This window comes from Odocoileus virginianus, chromosome 10 (genome assembly GCF_023699985.2).
Source record: "Odocoileus virginianus isolate 20LAN1187 ecotype Illinois chromosome 10, Ovbor_1.2, whole genome shotgun sequence".
Classification (NCBI taxonomy): domain Eukaryota; kingdom Metazoa; phylum Chordata; class Mammalia; order Artiodactyla; family Cervidae; genus Odocoileus; species Odocoileus virginianus.
The window spans coordinates 2,487,706-2,505,534 of record NC_069683.1 but is presented as its reverse complement, the minus strand read 5'-3'; the positions used below and the strand labels follow the sequence as shown (position 1 = coordinate 2,505,534).

The window sequence follows — 17,829 nt, the reverse complement described above, 5'->3', positions numbered from 1 at the left end:
TCAGCCTCTGCTGGTCCCTTCTCTTGCCCTCAATCTCTCCCAGCATCAGCATCTTTTCTACTGAGTCGGCTACTTCAGGCTGCCTTTTTTTTTTTTTTTTGCTGTCTTAGAAGTTTAGATAGGGAGTCACATCAGCCAATAATTTCACTGTCTTAAGAAATGAGGAAGATCAAAAGTAGTTCTTATTATAAAGAGAACCATTTACCTTTGCTTGCCAGAAATTTATTTTTTTTAAAAAAACCACAGGGTTGACCAAGAAGCAACCTTGCTGAAATTCACTTCTGACCGTGGGTGCTTTCTCCATCGGCTACCGATGGAGTCCACACGAAACTGACCTAGGACACAGCTGGGCCGTAAGCGGGAAGGTCATCCACCAGGCAATGGCTGGCAACCTTAGGGGCAGGGCGTTAACGTGCCTGGGGCAGAAAGGTATCCACTTCTGGACCCTGCTCCCCGGCTGCCCCGCCTGCTGAGGAGACAGTGTCACGCAAGGTCCGAGCCCCATCAGACCTCAGCACACCTTGGCTTACGCCCTGACTCCCACGGAAAGGCACTTACCTCCTCAAAGGCAGCCACACTTCAGCCAGTTTGATAAATGCAATTTTAAGAGAACAAAAATCCTAACAAACCAGACCAAGTCCTACATCAGACAAACTGCACACAAGAGGTGAAGAGAAAGCTTCCAGGGAAGGTAAGGTGTCCGTGAGGAAGGGAGCCAGGCGGAGGCCGCCGGGAGCCCGGCCCATCTCCCTTTTGGCTCCTCCGGCGGAGCGGCTTCTGCCTGGGCGCCCAGGCGCTGACCCGGGCCGGCTCCAGCCCAGCAGGGAAGTCCTAGCAGGGTCCGCCGGCCTCTTAGCGGAGGCTGCTGCTGCTGCTGGCCTGAGAGCTGCCCATCCCAGGGTGCTCCGGGCTGTGTCGGTTCTGGAAGGAAAGGAGGGCAGAGAAGAGGAGGCGGCTCTCCCGAGGGCCTGGGCGAGACGGGGACTCGGGCTGCCTGCACGGGCTGCCACTGTACCTTCTTCTTCTTCTTCTCCTTCTTCTTCCTCTTCCGCTCAGGGTCCTCTTCCTTTTTCTTTTTCTTCTTCTTGTGATCTGAATCAGACGGCGTCTCTGTGGGAGATACGAGGTGCCCATCACAGGTCGGGCCCCAAATTCTGCTCCGCCAGAACTCGGATGCGAGAATAACCCCTAGTCGGGGGCCACCACTTCTGTGCTCGTGACCAGGACAGTTCAGAGGCACCGCTGAAGCCCTGGCCCGAGTGGCCCAGGGGGGCCACTTATGTCAGCTTCTTCTCTAAGGAGAAGCGGGGAGTCCAGGGCTCGTGATGAACTTAACTGAGCTTTTAACTCAGGAAGGTCAAACCAGATTCAGAGCACACGGCTTCCTGGCTGGGAAAAGAACGGCTTCTTACCTGGGGGGACGGGGTCCTGGGTGCGGCTCTGTTTGTGCTTCTGCTTGTTCTTCTTCTTGGGTGGCTGAATATGCATCAGGCGGCACTGCTCCGGCAACTGAAGGAGCAAGGAAGGGCTGGGTGAGCAGTGGGCGGAAACCCCCCTTCCCATCACCTGCTGTGCTCCCATCATCTGCTCCGTTAGGGAGGGACAGACCCAGGAGGAACACCACTGCGAAGGCTTCGGGCCTCCCCCCGGCCCCCTCCTCCCCAGGAGGGCACGCACCGGGCCGGTGTGCAGGCGGAAGCCAGCCAGCATGGTCCCTGTGATGGGATTGAAAGAGCCCCCAAGGATGGGGGGCTTCTCGATGAGGGAGCGCAGGCTGCTGTTGTCATGGGAACCAGGCAGATCAATCATGCCTGGCAGGTCAGGCAGGAAGTTACTTAGCTTCTCCTTCACCTTCTTCCCACAGAATTTATTATAGGCATGCTCCAGGTTGTAGTGTGTGATCAGGTTGGTGCTGCCTGTCAGCTCGGTGCTGCCTAGAGGACACAGAGAAGAGGAAGGAGAAGAATTAGTTCCAAGAGCCGCTCAGTCGCGTCTGACTCTGCGACCCCTGTCCTTCACTGTCTCTCGGAGTTTGCTCAAATTAACGTCCACTCAGTCGCTGATGCCATCCAACCACCTCATCCTCTGCCGCCTTCTTTTCCTGCCCTCAAAATTTCCCAGCATCAGGGTCTTTTCCAAGAATACAGAATTGTTTTTTTAATTCACTGACCTAGAAGGGAAAGTAAAAGACCATATTTTAACCTAAATAAGGAATCTTTTAAGTTAGAATTACCAAAAAAGAAGTTATTTTTGAGTAAGAAATAGCAAGAGTAAATAATAACATACAACAGACATTAAAAATTCTGTAATATAGAATGGAAGGTTGGAATAAGGAGAAAAAACAGGCAAAAATCCAAATAGGGCAGCGGTGGAAACCACTTTAACCCAATGAAGCAGACACTCAGTCTAACCAGAGTAATAACGTATACGGTGCTTATAATCTGTGCTAAACACTGCTCTGTGTTTCATCAATATGCTAACGAGAAATTATACTTTTGGCTGTGACCAGAATAATATAACCTCACAGCTCAGCTACAACCAAGCTTAAGGCCGACTATAACCCAGTGGTGTGACTGTGTTGCTTCCTTTTTTAAACTAGCAAGAAACTCCAGTCACCTTTACAGAGAAAAACAGATGTTTCTAGCTACTGCTGGTAACTTTCATTACCACCACCTTCACTTTTACTCTTCTTGTAATACCAAATATGATAGCTCTGCCTAGAAGAAAGAAACGTTTGATTGGAAGTTGGGCAACTAAAATTGTAATCCCTTATATGCCTGTTTCTACTTATCTAGGGAATGCAGTAAAAGCTATCACGATTACACTTTTTCTTCAAGGTTCAAATAAAACATTGAAAAGCATGAAGTGTGTAAGTGGAAGGCATCACTAGTATCAACATTTCATGGCTGACTTTCTCAAAGAACTGCTGCTGTTGCTGTTCAGTCACTAGGGCATGTCTGACTCTTGGAGACCCCATGGACCACAGCACGCCAGGCTTCTTCCCTGTCCTTCACTATCTCCTGGAGTTTGCTCAGACTCATGTCCATTGAGTCAGTGATGCTATCCAACTATCTCATCCTCTGCCGCCCTCTTTTCCTTGTGCCTTCAATCTTTCCCTAGCATCAGGGTCTTTTCCAATGAGTTGGCTCTTCCTATCAGATGGATGCGTACTGGAGCTTCAGTATTAGTAAAGCTTCAGCTTTAGCATCACTCCTTCCAATGAACATTCAGGACTCATTTCCTTCAGGATTGACTGGTTTGATCTCCTTGCAGTCCAAGGGACTCTCAAGAGTCTTCTCCAACACCACAGTTCAAAAGCATCAATTCTTTGGTGCTCAGCCTTCTTTACGTCCAACTCACATCCACACATAACTACTGGAAAAACCACAGCTTTGACTAGACGGACCTTTGTCAGCAAAGTGATGTCTCTGCTTTTTGGTACGTTGCCTAGGTTTGCAGTAGCTGTCCTTCCAAGGAGCAAGCGCCTTTTAATTTCATGGCTGCAGTCACCATCTGCAGTGATTTTGGAGGTCAGGAAAATAAAATTTGTCACTGCTTCCACTCTTTCCCCTTCTATTTGCCCTGGAGTGATAGGACTGGATGCCACAATCTTAAGTTTTTTTGAACGTTGAGTTTCAAGCCAGTTTTTCCACTCTCCTCTTAGTAATTTAACCAGGGTCCAGTGGTGAGGGTAGAAATATCTAACCTACAATCTCATAGTCTAGTTATGATGAACACTCAGGGTACAAATGACAAAAGTGACTTGCTTATAATCATTCACTTGAGAAAACTCAGCTTCTGAGCTATCAGCCCACTGAGGGCTGAGAAAAATGCCTTGTTCATTCATGTGTCACTGGTGCTCAATAAACATTAAATGAACAAGGTATTTTTCCTATTGACAGGCCTAACCCTATTCTATTCCCTTGTCTTCCACGCCAGCTGTCTCTGAAGAGTGGTCCATGTAATGGCAGGAGGCTCAGGGACCCAGTACTTCTCATATCGGCACTGCCTCCTTCTGTTTTTCCCCACTTTGTGGTTTTTCTAAATTCTTTAACCTAAAAGAGTCCATCCAATGTTCCGTTTTGCCCATCAGTTCTATGAAGATGATTTATAAATCTCTCTCCTCATTCCTGACTCCACTCCTGAAAACTAATCTTCCATTTCCAACACTCTCTTAATTAATTCATTGCAGATTCAGTTTTCTTTCTTTCCTTTTTCTTTTTGGCTGCACCAGGAGGCTTATGTGATTGTAGTTCCCTGATCAAACCCCTTGCAGAAAAAGTATGGCACTCTAACCACTGGATTGTCAGGGAATTCCCTCAATTTTTTTTTTTTTTTTAAACGCCAACAAATCTCCCCACCTCACTCATGGTTCCTTTATTTTAGTACATGGCACCTGTATTCTCCAGATATCTTTAGAAGCTGTACTCAGTTCAAAAATCTTAATGGTTTCCCATTCCCTCAGGAAAAAGCTCAAATTCCTTCGACTTGCATTCGTGGTTGAACATATAAACGTCTTACTGAAACATCACTAGCTGGGATCAAGACTGCTGGGATAAAGAGCAACAACCTCAGATAGATGACACCCCTCTAACGGCAGAAAGTGAACAGGAACCACAGAGCCTCTTGATGAGGGTGAAAGAGAGTGAAAAGGCTGGCTTAAAACTCAACATTCAGAAAACTAAGATCATGGCATCAGGTCCCATCACTTCATGGCAAATAGAAGGCGAAAAAGTGGAGGCAGAAACAGACTTTATTTTCTTGGGCTCCAAAATCACTGCAGATGGTGACTGCAGCCATGAAATTAAAAGACGTTTACTTCTTGAATGGAAAGCTATGACAAACCTAGACAGCATTTTAAAAAAGCAGAGACATCCTTTTGCCGATAAATGTCCGTACAGTCAAAGCTATGGATGTGGGATGAACTGAAAGACGTCCTCGAGACTAATATGTTTAAAATGACTCTTGATTTCCACCTCCTCAAACTTGTTCTTTCCTGACCCTGTTATTCAAGCCAAAAATTCGAAATAATCCTCAATTCCTCTCTCCTCCACTTCTATATTCAATCCTTCATTCCTGTCAGTTCTACCTCTAACATTTATCCTGCATCCATTTATTTCTTTCCTTCATTGCTATCGCCTAGTCCAAACCACCACTTTCCTGGACCACTAAGTAGTAACATTACTGAAAAGGGGATTTTTGCAGAAAGGAAAGCAATAATTAATTCAGCTATTTCACTACCTACTTTGCATTATTACATTCAATAGTCACAGCTGACACACCTGTAAAGTCTTCTTCAGCACCATGAGTTTCATTTTCACTTTCCATATCAGAAAACAATCACTAAGGTTTTTTGTCTCTTTGTTGCTCTAATAGTCCCATTGTATGAATCAGAACTATATTCGGAACAACTAACATCTTCTGAGACACTAGTAAATATGCTGCTCGGACAATAAGAGAAAGTATCTGCATAAAATTCACTGAAAAAATTTTCTTCACTCAAAACTTCATGATGTGTCATTTTTTTAAATTTTATGAAAATAAACTTATGTTTATAAGGTACACAAGATTGGAATAAACACCTAACAGAGCAAAATGTGAATGATAATGTCAATCATACGTTGTATAATGAATCCTTGATCAATTTTAAGCTCTAACAGCTTCCCACGGTGATGTTAATGGTTTCACTCTCTAAAAAATGTACTGACATGCTTCTGGTCAATAACATGCTAAAATCTAAATGTCTACTACAGGCCTCGGCCTACCACTCTCACTTTATTTCCTATCACTCCTCCCCTCACTTCACTGGAGTCCAACTGATCTTCTGTCCCTCAAACCTTACAAAATTTTTCTCACATTGGGGCTATTGATTTCAATTTTTTTTTTTTTGTATCCAGTTATCCCCCCTCCCACTCATAAATGGCTAGCTCTTTCTCTGAGCTTACATTTTAACTCACTCTAAAGTCACCTACTCAGAGAGAGCTTCTCTGATCACTCTAGCTAAAGCAGTTCCACTCCCTTAAATCTTTATCACATTTTTCCCCCCTTACAGCCATAACTGCTATGTGATTTCACCCTGTTACCTTTTGCCTCCTCCATGGGCACGTAAACTCCCAAACAGGCAAGGATCTTGTCAGCCTTTTTCACAGCTGTATCTTCAGTATGTACAATACCCCTTGGTACACAGAGTAGGTGCTCAACGAAACAATTTTCTGAATAAAAGAATCTGGATAAATTCTATTCACTTGTTCCAAGAGATAAGGAAAGGACCAGGCTCAGAGAAAAAAGGAAGGCAACATGCACCAAATCAACAGGAATTCGGAAGCAGATTTGGAACTAGGTCCGCAAGAATGTTAAATCAGGACTCTCAAATTCCAAACTCAAGCCGCTCAGTCGTGTCCGACTCTCTGCGACCCCATCGACTGTAGCCCGCCGGGCTCCTCCGTCCATGGAGTTTTCCAAGCAGGGATACTGGAGTGGGTAGGCTTTCCTTTCTCCAGGAGACCTTCCCGCCTGAGGGATCAAGCCCAGGTCTCCTGCATTACAGACGGATTCTTTACCGTCTGAACCACCAGGGAGTAATATTTTGGGAGTTATAAAACCACCGTCAGGGTGAGAGGCAGGGCGGAGCGTGAAAGGCGGCCACGGCGACCCATTCTTCTCATTACCAGTCCATCCCGAGAATTCCTGTAGTGCCTTTGGCCGTGAATTCCCAGTCCTTGCCGACACGGAGCTCCGAAATACCCCCAAGCGCCCTACGGGCTACCCCTCACCTCCCTCGGCGGCTAGGAGCCACGCCCAGCCCCATCTCGCGGTGATCTGATTGGCCGGCTTCGGCCGGACCTCGCACTCACCTGGAAGCTCCCTCATTAGGTAGAAGGGGCCGCAGCCTGCCGCCGACTTGTCGCTCCCGGGAGGGGCTGAGGTTGCGGTCGGGGGCGGGGCCGAGCCCGGCCCCCCGCCCGGAGGCGGCGGCGGCGGAGGGGGCGGCTTCCCGGGTCCGAAGCCAAGTGCTGCTGGTGGAGGTGGCGGGTCAGCCTGGGCTCCGAACAGCGCCGTGAAATTCTCCATCGTCCCCTCCGCCCCGGCGCCGTCCCGGTGTCTGGCGTTAATGATCCTCATTGGCTAATCTTTTCACGGGGTACCGCCCTTTTCCTCCAGGAGCCGTTTACCATTGGATTGCCTCTAGCCCTGCCTACCTTCTTCCGGCAAGTACTTCCGTCGCCTTCTGATAACGTCCCGGAAATACTCCTTAACTTTATTCTGCGAGGCTTCCGCTCGCCGCAATCGCTTAACCAATGAAATGACTTAGGTAGAAAAAACGACAGCTAGGTTAGCCAATAACATATCAAATCTCTTTCTCACTTTCCGTAGGTGCCGTAGGGGCCAATCAGAGATCTAGTTCCGGGCCCAGAGGCGGGGTATCTGACACTCGGCCCAATGGAAACCTTCAATGGTGAGAGAGGCGGGACCAGACCTACGGAAGCCGAAGAGAGCGGCCGACGCCTCGGGGGGCCGGAAAGATGGCGGTCCTAGCGCCTTTGATTGCTCTCGTGTATTCGGTCCCGCGACTTTCACGATGGCTGGCCCGACCTTACTACTTTTTGTCAGCCCTGCTGTCTGCTGCCTTCCTGCTCGTGAGGAAGCTGCCCCCTGTCTGCGAAAGTCTCCCCACGCAACGCGAAGACGGCAACCCGTGTGACTTTGACTGGGTGAGCGACCCCCGCCTCAGGACCCCACGACCTTGACTGTCTGCGCCCTGGTGGTCGCCGTCGGGAGCCCGAGGCTGACCGTTTTGAGAACGCCTCAGGTTCCGAGCCTCTTAGCGGAGTTGACAGACTACTAAGTGTAGGGCGTGGGTTGTCATCGAGCCTAAACCTCTTGTTTAGGGTGAGAAAGCGGCCGGTTAACTCGCCCAACAGTCTGAGCTTTCTGCCTTTTGAGTCCAAGCTCCTTCCCACCTCCCAGTCCATGTTCGACAAGAATCCTCCCCAAACTGGGCACCCGCACTGTCTTCGTGTTGCTCGTTATGTAAAGCCTGTTGAGGAACCGGTGAGTTGTAGGAGGCAAGTTGTATTTGTAGTATTCTCGTTTTATTGATGAAGAAACTGATCTTGGCGTGGTTAGGACACTCGTCCAAGGTCACACAACTAGTGAGCGACGAGGATTTGCAACCACTCTTAGGCCATGGTAAACAGCACACAGTCTTTTCTTAAAATTAACAGGCTCAGAGGGAGGACTGTGTGCTGGGCCCTGTGCCGCATACTGGGGATGTAAAAATAAAACTGTTCGGCCTACTGAAATGGAATTGTAAAAAAAGTACGTTGTAAAGAAATCTATCTCAAGCCTCTTGCAGTCCTTCCTGAGCTGGAGTGGAGGGACCACTCAGAAAAATAACTTGAGGGGCTTCCCTGGTGGTCCAGTGGTTAAGATTCCTCACTTCTTGCAGGGGCCTGGGTTCCATCTCTGGTCAGGGAATTAAGATTCTGCTTGTTTTGAGGCAAAAAAAAAAAGGTGTAAAATATCTGCCCTCTGCTGGATAGCCATATACATGTTTTGAGGAAAGACAGTCACCTGAGTTTTGTCTTTTTTTTTGAAAGCCCGAAATGAGTGTTGATCTTAAACAGAACCTGCGTCCTTACTTTTATTCTTCATCCCACAGTTTTTCATACTCTATCCTTTCCCAATGTTATTAATTAGCTCAGATGTAGCCATCTTCTTCAAAAGATCCTATTTTTATCTATCTCATTTTAACCAAAATAAGACTCAAACATATAAGTGGACAGAAATAAAGATTTTATAAAAGGGACTTTTTATGCAATTAATTTCTCTGTGTACTCTTCCCTAATTATATGCAAAATATTGTAAGAATTTATGTTTTCTTTTTACTCTTTTTTTTTAAAACTATGTCGTACTTGTAACTGTTTTCTGGAAAATCTGTGTTTTACTCATTTACCCTGGTGACTTGAAGTTACAATATTAAGGCGAATAGTGTTAGCAAGGGTGTGACTTCCCTGGTGGCTCAGCAATAAAGAATCTATTGCCAGTGCAGAGACGTGGGCTCGATCCCTGTGTTGGGAAGATCTCCTGGAGAAGGAAATGACAACCCACTCCAGTGTTCTTGCCTGGGAAATCCCAAGGACAGAGGAGCCTGGCGGGCTGCAGTCCATGGGGTTGCAAAGAGTCAGACAGGACTCAAGTGAGTAAGCACATACACCCACAACCTTTGAATTTGAGTAAGGGCCAAGTATTAGATAACAGCAAGGAAGTAGTGTTAATTTTGTTAGATATGATGATGGTGTTTTAGTTTGTTTTAAGAAAGAAGTTCTTATCTGTAAGGCATATGTACTGAAATCTTTACAGTTGAAATAATACAGTTGCAATTTGCTTTTAAGTTTCTCCAGCAAAAGAAATGGGTAGCGTAGATAAAATCTTTGGCCATACTGGCAAAATATTACTATTGAAACTATTAGGGGTTTACTAAGGTATTGTATGAGGTGGAAAATAATTTTCCCTTTACCCTTCTGAAGTCTTGCTTGAGACTACTGTAGTAAAAGATTAAGTCAGTTAAAATAGAAACAAATTTATTAACATTTGTAACTTGTATACATGGGATATACCCAGGGAAAAACCAGTGATAGAGAGGCTTAGAATTCCAGCTTATATGGCATCTTCAACAAAGAACATAAATTTGTGGAGAAATGACAGGAGGAAGACAGAAAGAGTTTCAGGTTTGCAGGAGACAAAAATTGGAAAGGTAAACTAATGGTAGATAAAGCCTCGTTTGTTACATAGCTCACTCTGGTGCTATCTCCAGGCTGATAGCATCTAAAGTTATCTTCCTGATTAGTTTTTTCCTTGGTAGAGAAGGTAAATTTTTGTCCTACTCTTACTACATGTAAGGGAAGGGGATGGAGCTTTTCTTTATTCTACTTCTCATTAGTTGTCTTTAGACTCAAAATAATCCTTATGCCAAAATGGCATACTTGGGAGTGGCATATACTGCCACCCTTCAGTATCCTCTCTGATTTGGTGTATGTTTGAAAACTTCCTTAATAGACAGTTTGAAACAGGGCTACGCTGGTTACTCAGAATCCACCTGTCAGCGCAAGAGACACAGGTTCGATCCCCAGTCAGGGAGGATTCCACTTGCTGTGGAGCAGCTCAGTCGGTGCGCACAGCTACTGAGCCTTTGCTCTGGAGCCTGGGGGCCGCACCCACTGAGCCCACTTGTGGCATTTACGGCAGCCCATGTGCCCTAGAGCCTGTGCTCCATGACGAGGGAGGCCACTGCAGTGAGCAGCCTGTTCATCCCAACGAGGGAAAAGCTCACCTAGCAACAGAGACCCAGCACAGCCAAAAACAAATACAGATAAAATTATTTTAAAAAAAAGGAAGTTTGAAACAGTGAATAAACAAGCAAACAACCAAGGGAGCTCTTGTTTATGCAGTTATTCTGGAACCCAGTCTCGTCCTGTCTTCTCCTGATTGCCTTGAGATCGTCCTAGCATCATGCCAGCAGGGGGAGAAAGAAAGCTGTCCTGCAAGGACGTGCATCCCCTTTCTTAACTGCCTGGGCACAGAAGTGGTGCGCCACTTCTGCTCACAGTGCGTGTGAGCTGGAGTGCTGGTCACACAGACCTCCCTAGATGCGGAATGTCCAGGAGGAAAAGGAAGTAAGGTCTGGAGCATACGTGGCTGGTCTTTACCACAGACCCATTCTCTGTCTTTAGAGTATATTCCTTGTAGTCCTGTCTTTGGTCTCCTGATTTGGCATAATTCCCTTTTTAAATCATCTTTGCATAATTATAAAAGCCACTTTTAAAGCCAGTTTCATTCTTGAAAACTCTTCCTAATTTCTTTCTTTCTTTCTTTATTTTTTTATTATTAGTTGGAGGCTAATTACTTTACAATATTGTAGTGGGTTTTGTCATACATTGACATGAATCAGCCATAGATTTACATGTGTTCCCCATCCCGATCCCCCCTCCCACCTCCCTCTCCGCCCGATCCCTCTGGGTCTTTCCAGTGCACCAGGTCCGAGCATTTGTCTCATGCATCCAACCTGGGCTGGTGATCTGTTTCACCCTAGATAATATACATGTTTCGATGCTGTTCTCTTGAAACATCCCACCCTCGCCTTCTCCCACAGAGTCCAAAAGTCTGTTCTATACGTCTGAGTCTCTTTTTCTGTTTTGCATATAGGGTTATCGTTACCATCTTTCTAAATTCCATATATATGTGTTAGTATACTGTAATGGTCTTTATCTTTCTGGCTTACTTCACTCTGTATAATGGGCTCCAGTTTCATCCATCTCATTAGAACTGATTCAAATGAATTCTTTTTAATGGCTGAGTAATATTCCATGGTGTATATGTACCACAGCTTCCTTATCCATTCGTCTGCTGATGGGCACCTAGGTTGCTTCCATGTCCTGGCTATGATAAACTGGTGGCACTTTAAAACTGGATTATTTCCTTCATATTTTGTACTACGATAAAACATTTGTTTTGATACAGAACTTCTCCTTCTCTGAGACAAAATGTTTCCTCAAAGATATATGCCCACGGAAGTCACTTACTATTTGCTGCTTTATTTATAAAGTAGGTAATTCAAGAATGTCTTTTAAGGTTTATGGGAAGAGAGTCTCATTCACCACCTTCAAGAAAGTCGCGTCTACAGTGTAGAATGTGAACTGATTTTTCCCACCTGGGCAAGAGAAATCTACCTGATAATAAGAGCAAACATTTACTGAAAGCTTAATATTTGCCAGTTAATTTTGTGAGTAATTAACATGTAGCAACTAAGGAAAGAACTATCATACTAGTTTTAAGATGAGGAAATGGCGATACAAAATTATTTAAAGGAATTGTTCAGTGCCACACACTTGAGAACTGGAGGAACTAGTATTTTATCCCTGGCCAACTGGCTTAGCTTTATAATTATATAAATCATATATATACACACATATATTTATAATTTATCATACACACATTTATAATTTATCATTAAACTTTACTGTTATCAAAGTATTTTAAGATTAACAAGCATAATTATTTCTTATTTTACAATTTTATCTATGTGAATGTATCTGTAATCTAAGAGGCAGATGAAGAGAAAAAGAAAATGCATTTAAGGAGAGTCATAAAGCAAGTATTATGACAGATTATTTATATACATGATTGATTTTAATTCTTAAAATGATTGTAACATTATAAGACCTTATATTTAAGGGGCTTGAATTGGTATAAATAACTTTGTATACAGGAATTTACTCAGTTTCCCCATTTTGCTTTTGTTCAGTTGCTACGTCTGACTTTTTGTAACCCATGGACTCCAGCACACCAGGACCCTTTGTCCTCCACTATCTCCTGAAGTTTGCTCAACTTCATGTCCATTCAGTTCGTCATGCTATCTAAACCATCTCATCCTCTGTCACCCCCTTCTCATTTTGCCTTCAATCTTTTCCAGCATCAGAGTCTTTTCCAATGAGTTAGCTCTTCATGTCAGTGGCCAAAGTATTGGAGCTTCAGCTTTAGTTCAGTCTTTCCAGTGAATATTCAGGGTTGATTTCCTTTAGGATTGACTAGTTTGATCTCATTGCAGTCTAAAGGTCTATCAAAAGTCTTCTCCAGCACCACAATTTGAAAGCATAAATTCTTTTAGCGCTCAGCCTTCTTCATGATCCAGCTCTCACATCTGTACATCACTACTGGAAAAACCATAGCTTTAAGTATACAGAACTTTGTTGGCAAAATGATGTGTTTGCTTTTTAATATGCTGTCTAAGTTTGTCATAGCTTTCCTTCCAAGGAGCAACTGTCTTTTAATTTCATGGTTGCAGGAATCATCCACAGTGATTTTGAAGCCCAGAAAAATAAAATCTTTCACTGCTTCTACTTTTTCTCTTCCTACTTGCCATGAAGTGATGGGACCAAATACCACGAAATGGTATTTTTTAATGCTGAAAACTCTTCCTAATTTCTATTCAGAATATTTAGTAAGGTTTCTCATATTCCCTACCTGCCCCCCCCCCCCCGCCCACTTTCGATGTCCATTTCTAAATCTAGTCAGTTGCTTTTTGTTGGAGATTGAGGCTAAAAACCTAGGTCCCTGATTGCTGGCTGTAAATCGCAGTTAGTTGGTTCTGTCTGAAACGATTTGGATCCTGCATGACGAACAGAAAGGAAAGCCTCAAACCCTCCAGTCTCCAGAGAGCCCTCCCCTGTGCAGTCTCTCACAAAGTCCTTGTTACTCGTCTTTGCAGTCTTCACTCTGAAGTTACCTCGTTTGTGTCTTGTCATTTTTATTGTCTGTCTCACTTAACTCACATGGAACTTATCTTCTAAAAGGTGAGAGAGGACAGTAAACTGGTGGTACTGAAAAGTACCTTTGAGAGGTTTGAAAGGACTCCTTCAGCCTTCAAATTTATTCAAGGTGCATGGATTATCACTGTGAATATTAGATGGAGAGGAATGTTTTAACTTAAAACTGAACAAATGGAATAACCGTCTATTGTATTGATGGATATGATTGAGAAAGTTTACCTGGAAAAGTTTCATTTTACCAGGTCACACTGAATTGATTGTGGTATCTTACAGTTTGACACCATACACTCTATGTAACTCTTTCATACTTATCTTCTTCAGTCCTCAGTCAGGGGAGCCTGTGTTCCCACGTTAAGTGCTTTGCTGAAAGGCAACAAGCAGTTTGTGGTAGGGGTAGAATTGGAACCTGGGTCTTCTGACTGGTGTTTTCCCCACTACCCCTTGTGCCTGCTAAGTCACTTCAGTCATGTCCAACTCTTTGCAACCCTATGGACTGTAGCCCTCCAGGCTTCTCTGTCCATGGGATTCTCCAGGCAAGAATACTGGAGTGGGCTGCCATGCCCTCCTCCAGGGGATCGTCCCGACCCAGGGATTAAACCTGCCTCTCTTGTGCCTCCTGCATTGGCAGGTGGGTGGTTTACCACTAGCGCCACCTGGGAAGCCCACACCGCTCCTTAGCTGAGTCCAGTTATTTCTCTACTGTTACTGTTCCCAGTTTGCATCTTTGTTAGTTTTTTCTCTGTTGGTTTTTCTCACGTATTTGGCTCCCTTGGTCACCGCAGTCATTTCCGTTCATGGCATTCCTGACGCTCTGATTCTGTTGCAGAGAGAAGTGGAGATCCTGATGTTTCTCAGCGCCATCGTGATGATGAAGAACCGCAGGTCCAGTAAGTGTCATTTCCTATGTCTCAGGCTCTCACGGTTTGGACCGACGACCTCTGGAGTCTTTCACTCATGTTACGAGGGGGCGAGGGGTGAACTTGTCCCTCATTCTGTGCCAAGGCTGAATTTGACCTTAGACTTTTATCCCCTTCCCCCTCTCCCGTTTCAAAGTATTCCAAGGAGAGGGACAAACAGTAGAACATGGGAGCACGCAGCCCAGCCTGACCTGACGCTTCTGTGTTTCAGTAACCGTGGAACAGCACATAGGCAACATCTTCATGTTCAGTAAGGTGGCCAATGCAATTCTTTTCTTCCGCCTGGATATTCGTATGGGCCTGCTTTACATCACACTCTGCATAGGTAAGGAGACTGCAAGACTTGGTTGTGGGAACCAAACTCCAGCACCAAACCAGGTTCTCCATACCCATCTTCCATAGCTTATACCTCATTAATTGTGTGAGGCTCAGATGAGAAGAACCTACAGAGACTGTAGTTTAAAAGGAAGGGAATGTGTCTATGTATGTCTACAAAGTGTACTCTTTGGTACTTGAAATCTTTAGGTTGGTTTGAAAGTAAATCCCCTACTCAAGGCCTTATGTGTTTCCTGTGTTGACTTTAAAATGCACAACATGAGAGCTGCAAGTTAAGTTTTAATTGGGGCACAGCAAGGACTGCAGGCTGGGAGATAGCGCCTCGGTTAGCTCTAAGAGACCGCTCCAGAGAGGCAGGAGGAGAGGACAGTATACGTGTGATTTTGGCAAAGGGGCAGTACGTGCAGTCAGCATGTATTTTTTCTAAAAAGTGTGTGCTAGTCTCACAAAGCTTTCTGCCAGTCACAATAAACCGTTGTCACCATGAAGGATTTTCTAGATATGAGAAGATACACAAATTGGGCTCATAAAATCAGCTCCTGAGAACATTAACTATGGGAAGACCTGTCCTGCCAGTTTTTCCCTGAGCACAGGGCGCCTCACTTCCGCTCTCCACCCTGAGCTCCTTCAGCGGGTGCTGAAGGTCGGCAGCCGAGGGCGCACATGACTTAATCCTTACAGAGGTAGATGGCAAGTGCCACTCTGTAGGTAACACCTGTGATGTCCTTTTTCTGTGTTTAGTGTTCTTGATGACATGCAAACCCCCCTTGTACATGGGCCCTGAGTACATCAAGTACTTCAGTGACAAAACCATTGATGTGAGTAGCCCTCTTCCCTGTTCCTTGGGTCCCTTGGGGGAGATTTTGTCATTACGTCACTGCTCAGAGGAACAGCCGCACTTCAGAATGGAAGTCAAGGGCACTGGTTCGTGTGGGCTCCAGAGGAGAACCAAGGGCACGGCGGCGCGTGGTGGGGTCTGCGGAGGTGTGGGGAAGCCGAGATGAGGACTTCGGTGCTAGAGTCTGGGCCTTCCAGGAGCCTGTGTGGGCCACGTCACCGTTCCTCTCTGTGTGTGGCAGGAGGAGCTGGGGCGCGACAAGAGGGTCACTTGGATCGTGGAGTTCTTCGCCAACTGGTCCAGTGACTGCCAGTCATTTGCTCCTATCTACGCTGACCTCTCGCTCAAGTGAGTGGGACAGAGGGAGGGGTGGTCGACATCGTCCCTTCTCTCTCACTGGTTTTTGCCTTGGTTTTTGTGCACTGCGACCAGAGGCACTCCCGCCCCCAACCTCAGATATCTGTATCTCTACTTCATTGATTCATTCTCTCTCGCCATGTGAAACAATACATTCTGCTCAGGTACAACTGTACAGGGCTGAATTTTGGGAAGGTAGACGTTGGACGCTACACGGATGTTAGTACACGGTATGTGAGGGCCTGGGCAGGGGATCACTTGGGGGGATATACGCAAATGCACTTACAGAGAACCTTCTGGATCCTGCAGGTACAAAGTGAGCACGTCACCCCTCACCAAGCAGCTTCCTACCCTGATCCTGTTCCAAGGTGGGAAGGAGGTCATGCGGCGGCCGCAGATCGACAAGAAGGGCCGGGCTGTCTCTTGGACATTCTCAGAGGTATGTGAGTGGGCAGGTGGTTTGCAGGAGGGTGTAGAACAGGAGGTCAGTTTGGAGCCCACCGTGGGTTTGATTCCTAGTTCCTGCTACTTGCCCACAAGCTTTGAGAGTGTGAACTATTTATTAAGTCTCATTCATGGATTCATTCAGCAAATTATTCTACCATGTGCCAGACATGCTTGTAGTAGGGAACGATTATTAAGATTCAGTCTCGATGGCTTTTGTCCTTATAGTCTTGTTTCCTTGGCAGTAAATTGGAGAGAGCAACATTTAGCTTACAGGTTTTGTTTTGCAGATTACATTAAATAATGTAGCTATAATTCTTGGCACAGTGACTGGCACATAATAGGTAAATATTAATTGACTTTTTCAGGTACCCAAAAAAAGGAGATCTGGGTTAGATTCCTGTCCTTTGCTTCCTCCCTCTCTAGACTGTGTAAATAAAATTGACCCTTTCACAAATGAGTCAGAACTGTGTGGCTCTGCTTGTGTGGATAATTTTCAATAGTAAAAACTACAGTACTGCACCGATCCATGTGCTTGGTTGAGTCCACACACATGGAACCACAGATTGAGAGGGACTGTGGTTACGGAAGGCTGACTATGAGTTATAGGTGGATTTTTGACTGCAGAAGGGTTGGTGCCCCAGCCACACCACTGTTGAAGGGTCAGCTGCACTTCTTCCCAGATGCCACTCTCCCCTCCGACTTCAACCCTGATGCGTGTGTCCCTTTTGCACAGGAGAACGTGATCCGAGAATTCAACCTGAATGAGCTCTATCAGCGGGCCAAGAAGCTGTCAAAGGCTGGAGATAGGATCCCCGAGGAGCAGCCTGTGGCCATGGGGCCTGCTGCTGTGCCAGATGAGGAGAGCAAGAAGGACAAATAGGATCCCTGCTTCAGTCCCAGGCACCTCGGAGGCTCTGCCCTTTCTGTAACCACAAGCTTTGCCTGAGGCCCGGGCCTTTTATTTATGTTTCCCCTGTTTGGCTGTGCCTAGTTGGGGCAGGGTATCGCTTCTGATTTTTAAGAGGCATCCAGGGTTATGATCGGTACCCTCCAGGAAGGCCCCACTGTTGTGGCCCGCTGTTTCACTGGAAGGAGGGAGAGATCTTGTCTGGTGGAGGGAGAAGTCTTAACCTCCAAGCTGGGCCAGCGCGTCAACTGCTGTGTGCTGCCTGACATCTCCATCAGGCTCTGGTCTCATTATTCCTCACGGTGGTGCCACGCAGCCTACTTAGACTAGATTAAACCCTAACATAACAGGCCAAGGTGCAATTAGTGCTGAGATTGTCCCTTCATGGAATCTTACTTCTTTAGGCCCTTCTGGCTTAGTCTGTGGCCTGTTTAAAAAAAAAAAGAGGTATAAGCCTGTGACTGGTCCCAAGGAAAAAACCTTTAACCACAGACTTTTCTCTTTGAAGATTACTGAATAATCTACCTATTTTATGAAGATTGGGAGGAAGGGGAATGGAAGTTTGAGACTTCCTTTGTGTAGTGGGCCCTGGAGGAAAAAGCCCCTGGACGGGGGCTCACTTAACCCTGCTGCACCCTCCCCACACCCAGTTGATGGTTTTGCACAGTAAAGAGACTGATAATTAGTTTTGATTGTGCC

General features: G+C 45.7%; 2 protein-coding genes across 4 annotated transcripts; one reads left to right on the top strand and one right to left on the bottom strand.

Annotated features, from left to right (window-relative positions):
- Positions 1-206: 206 nt before the first annotated feature.
- Positions 207-7,125, bottom strand: MED19 (mediator complex subunit 19). Its single transcript, XM_020892589.2, has 5 exons — positions 6,855-7,125; positions 1,678-1,934; positions 1,413-1,509; positions 1,016-1,110; positions 207-921 (listed from the first exon to the last, which is right to left on the bottom strand). Exons 1-5 carry the CDS (start codon positions 7,120-7,122, stop codon positions 853-855), a joined length of 786 nt encoding a protein of 261 aa, XP_020748248.1. The 5' UTR covers positions 7,123-7,125; the 3' UTR covers positions 207-852.
- Positions 7,126-7,454: 329 nt separating this feature from the next.
- TMX2 (thioredoxin related transmembrane protein 2) lies at positions 7,455-17,815 on the top strand. Of its 3 annotated transcripts, none has more exons than XM_070472917.1 (8): positions 7,455-7,712; positions 14,155-14,215; positions 14,457-14,570; positions 15,323-15,399; positions 15,661-15,767; positions 15,941-16,006; positions 16,086-16,215; positions 16,589-17,052. In XM_070472917.1, exons 1-8 carry the CDS (start codon positions 7,524-7,526, stop codon positions 16,721-16,723), a joined length of 879 nt encoding a protein of 292 aa, XP_070329018.1. In that variant the 5' UTR covers positions 7,455-7,523; the 3' UTR covers positions 16,724-17,052. The 3 variants fall into 3 exon arrangements, with proteins under 3 accessions (XP_070329018.1, XP_020748246.1, XP_020748247.1); XM_020892587.2 differs by having other exon boundaries at positions 7,469-7,712; positions 16,957-17,815; XM_020892588.2 differs by lacking the exon at positions 7,455-7,712 and adding an exon at positions 7,758-8,052 and having other exon boundaries at positions 16,957-17,815.
- Positions 17,816-17,829: the final 14 nt, after the last annotated feature.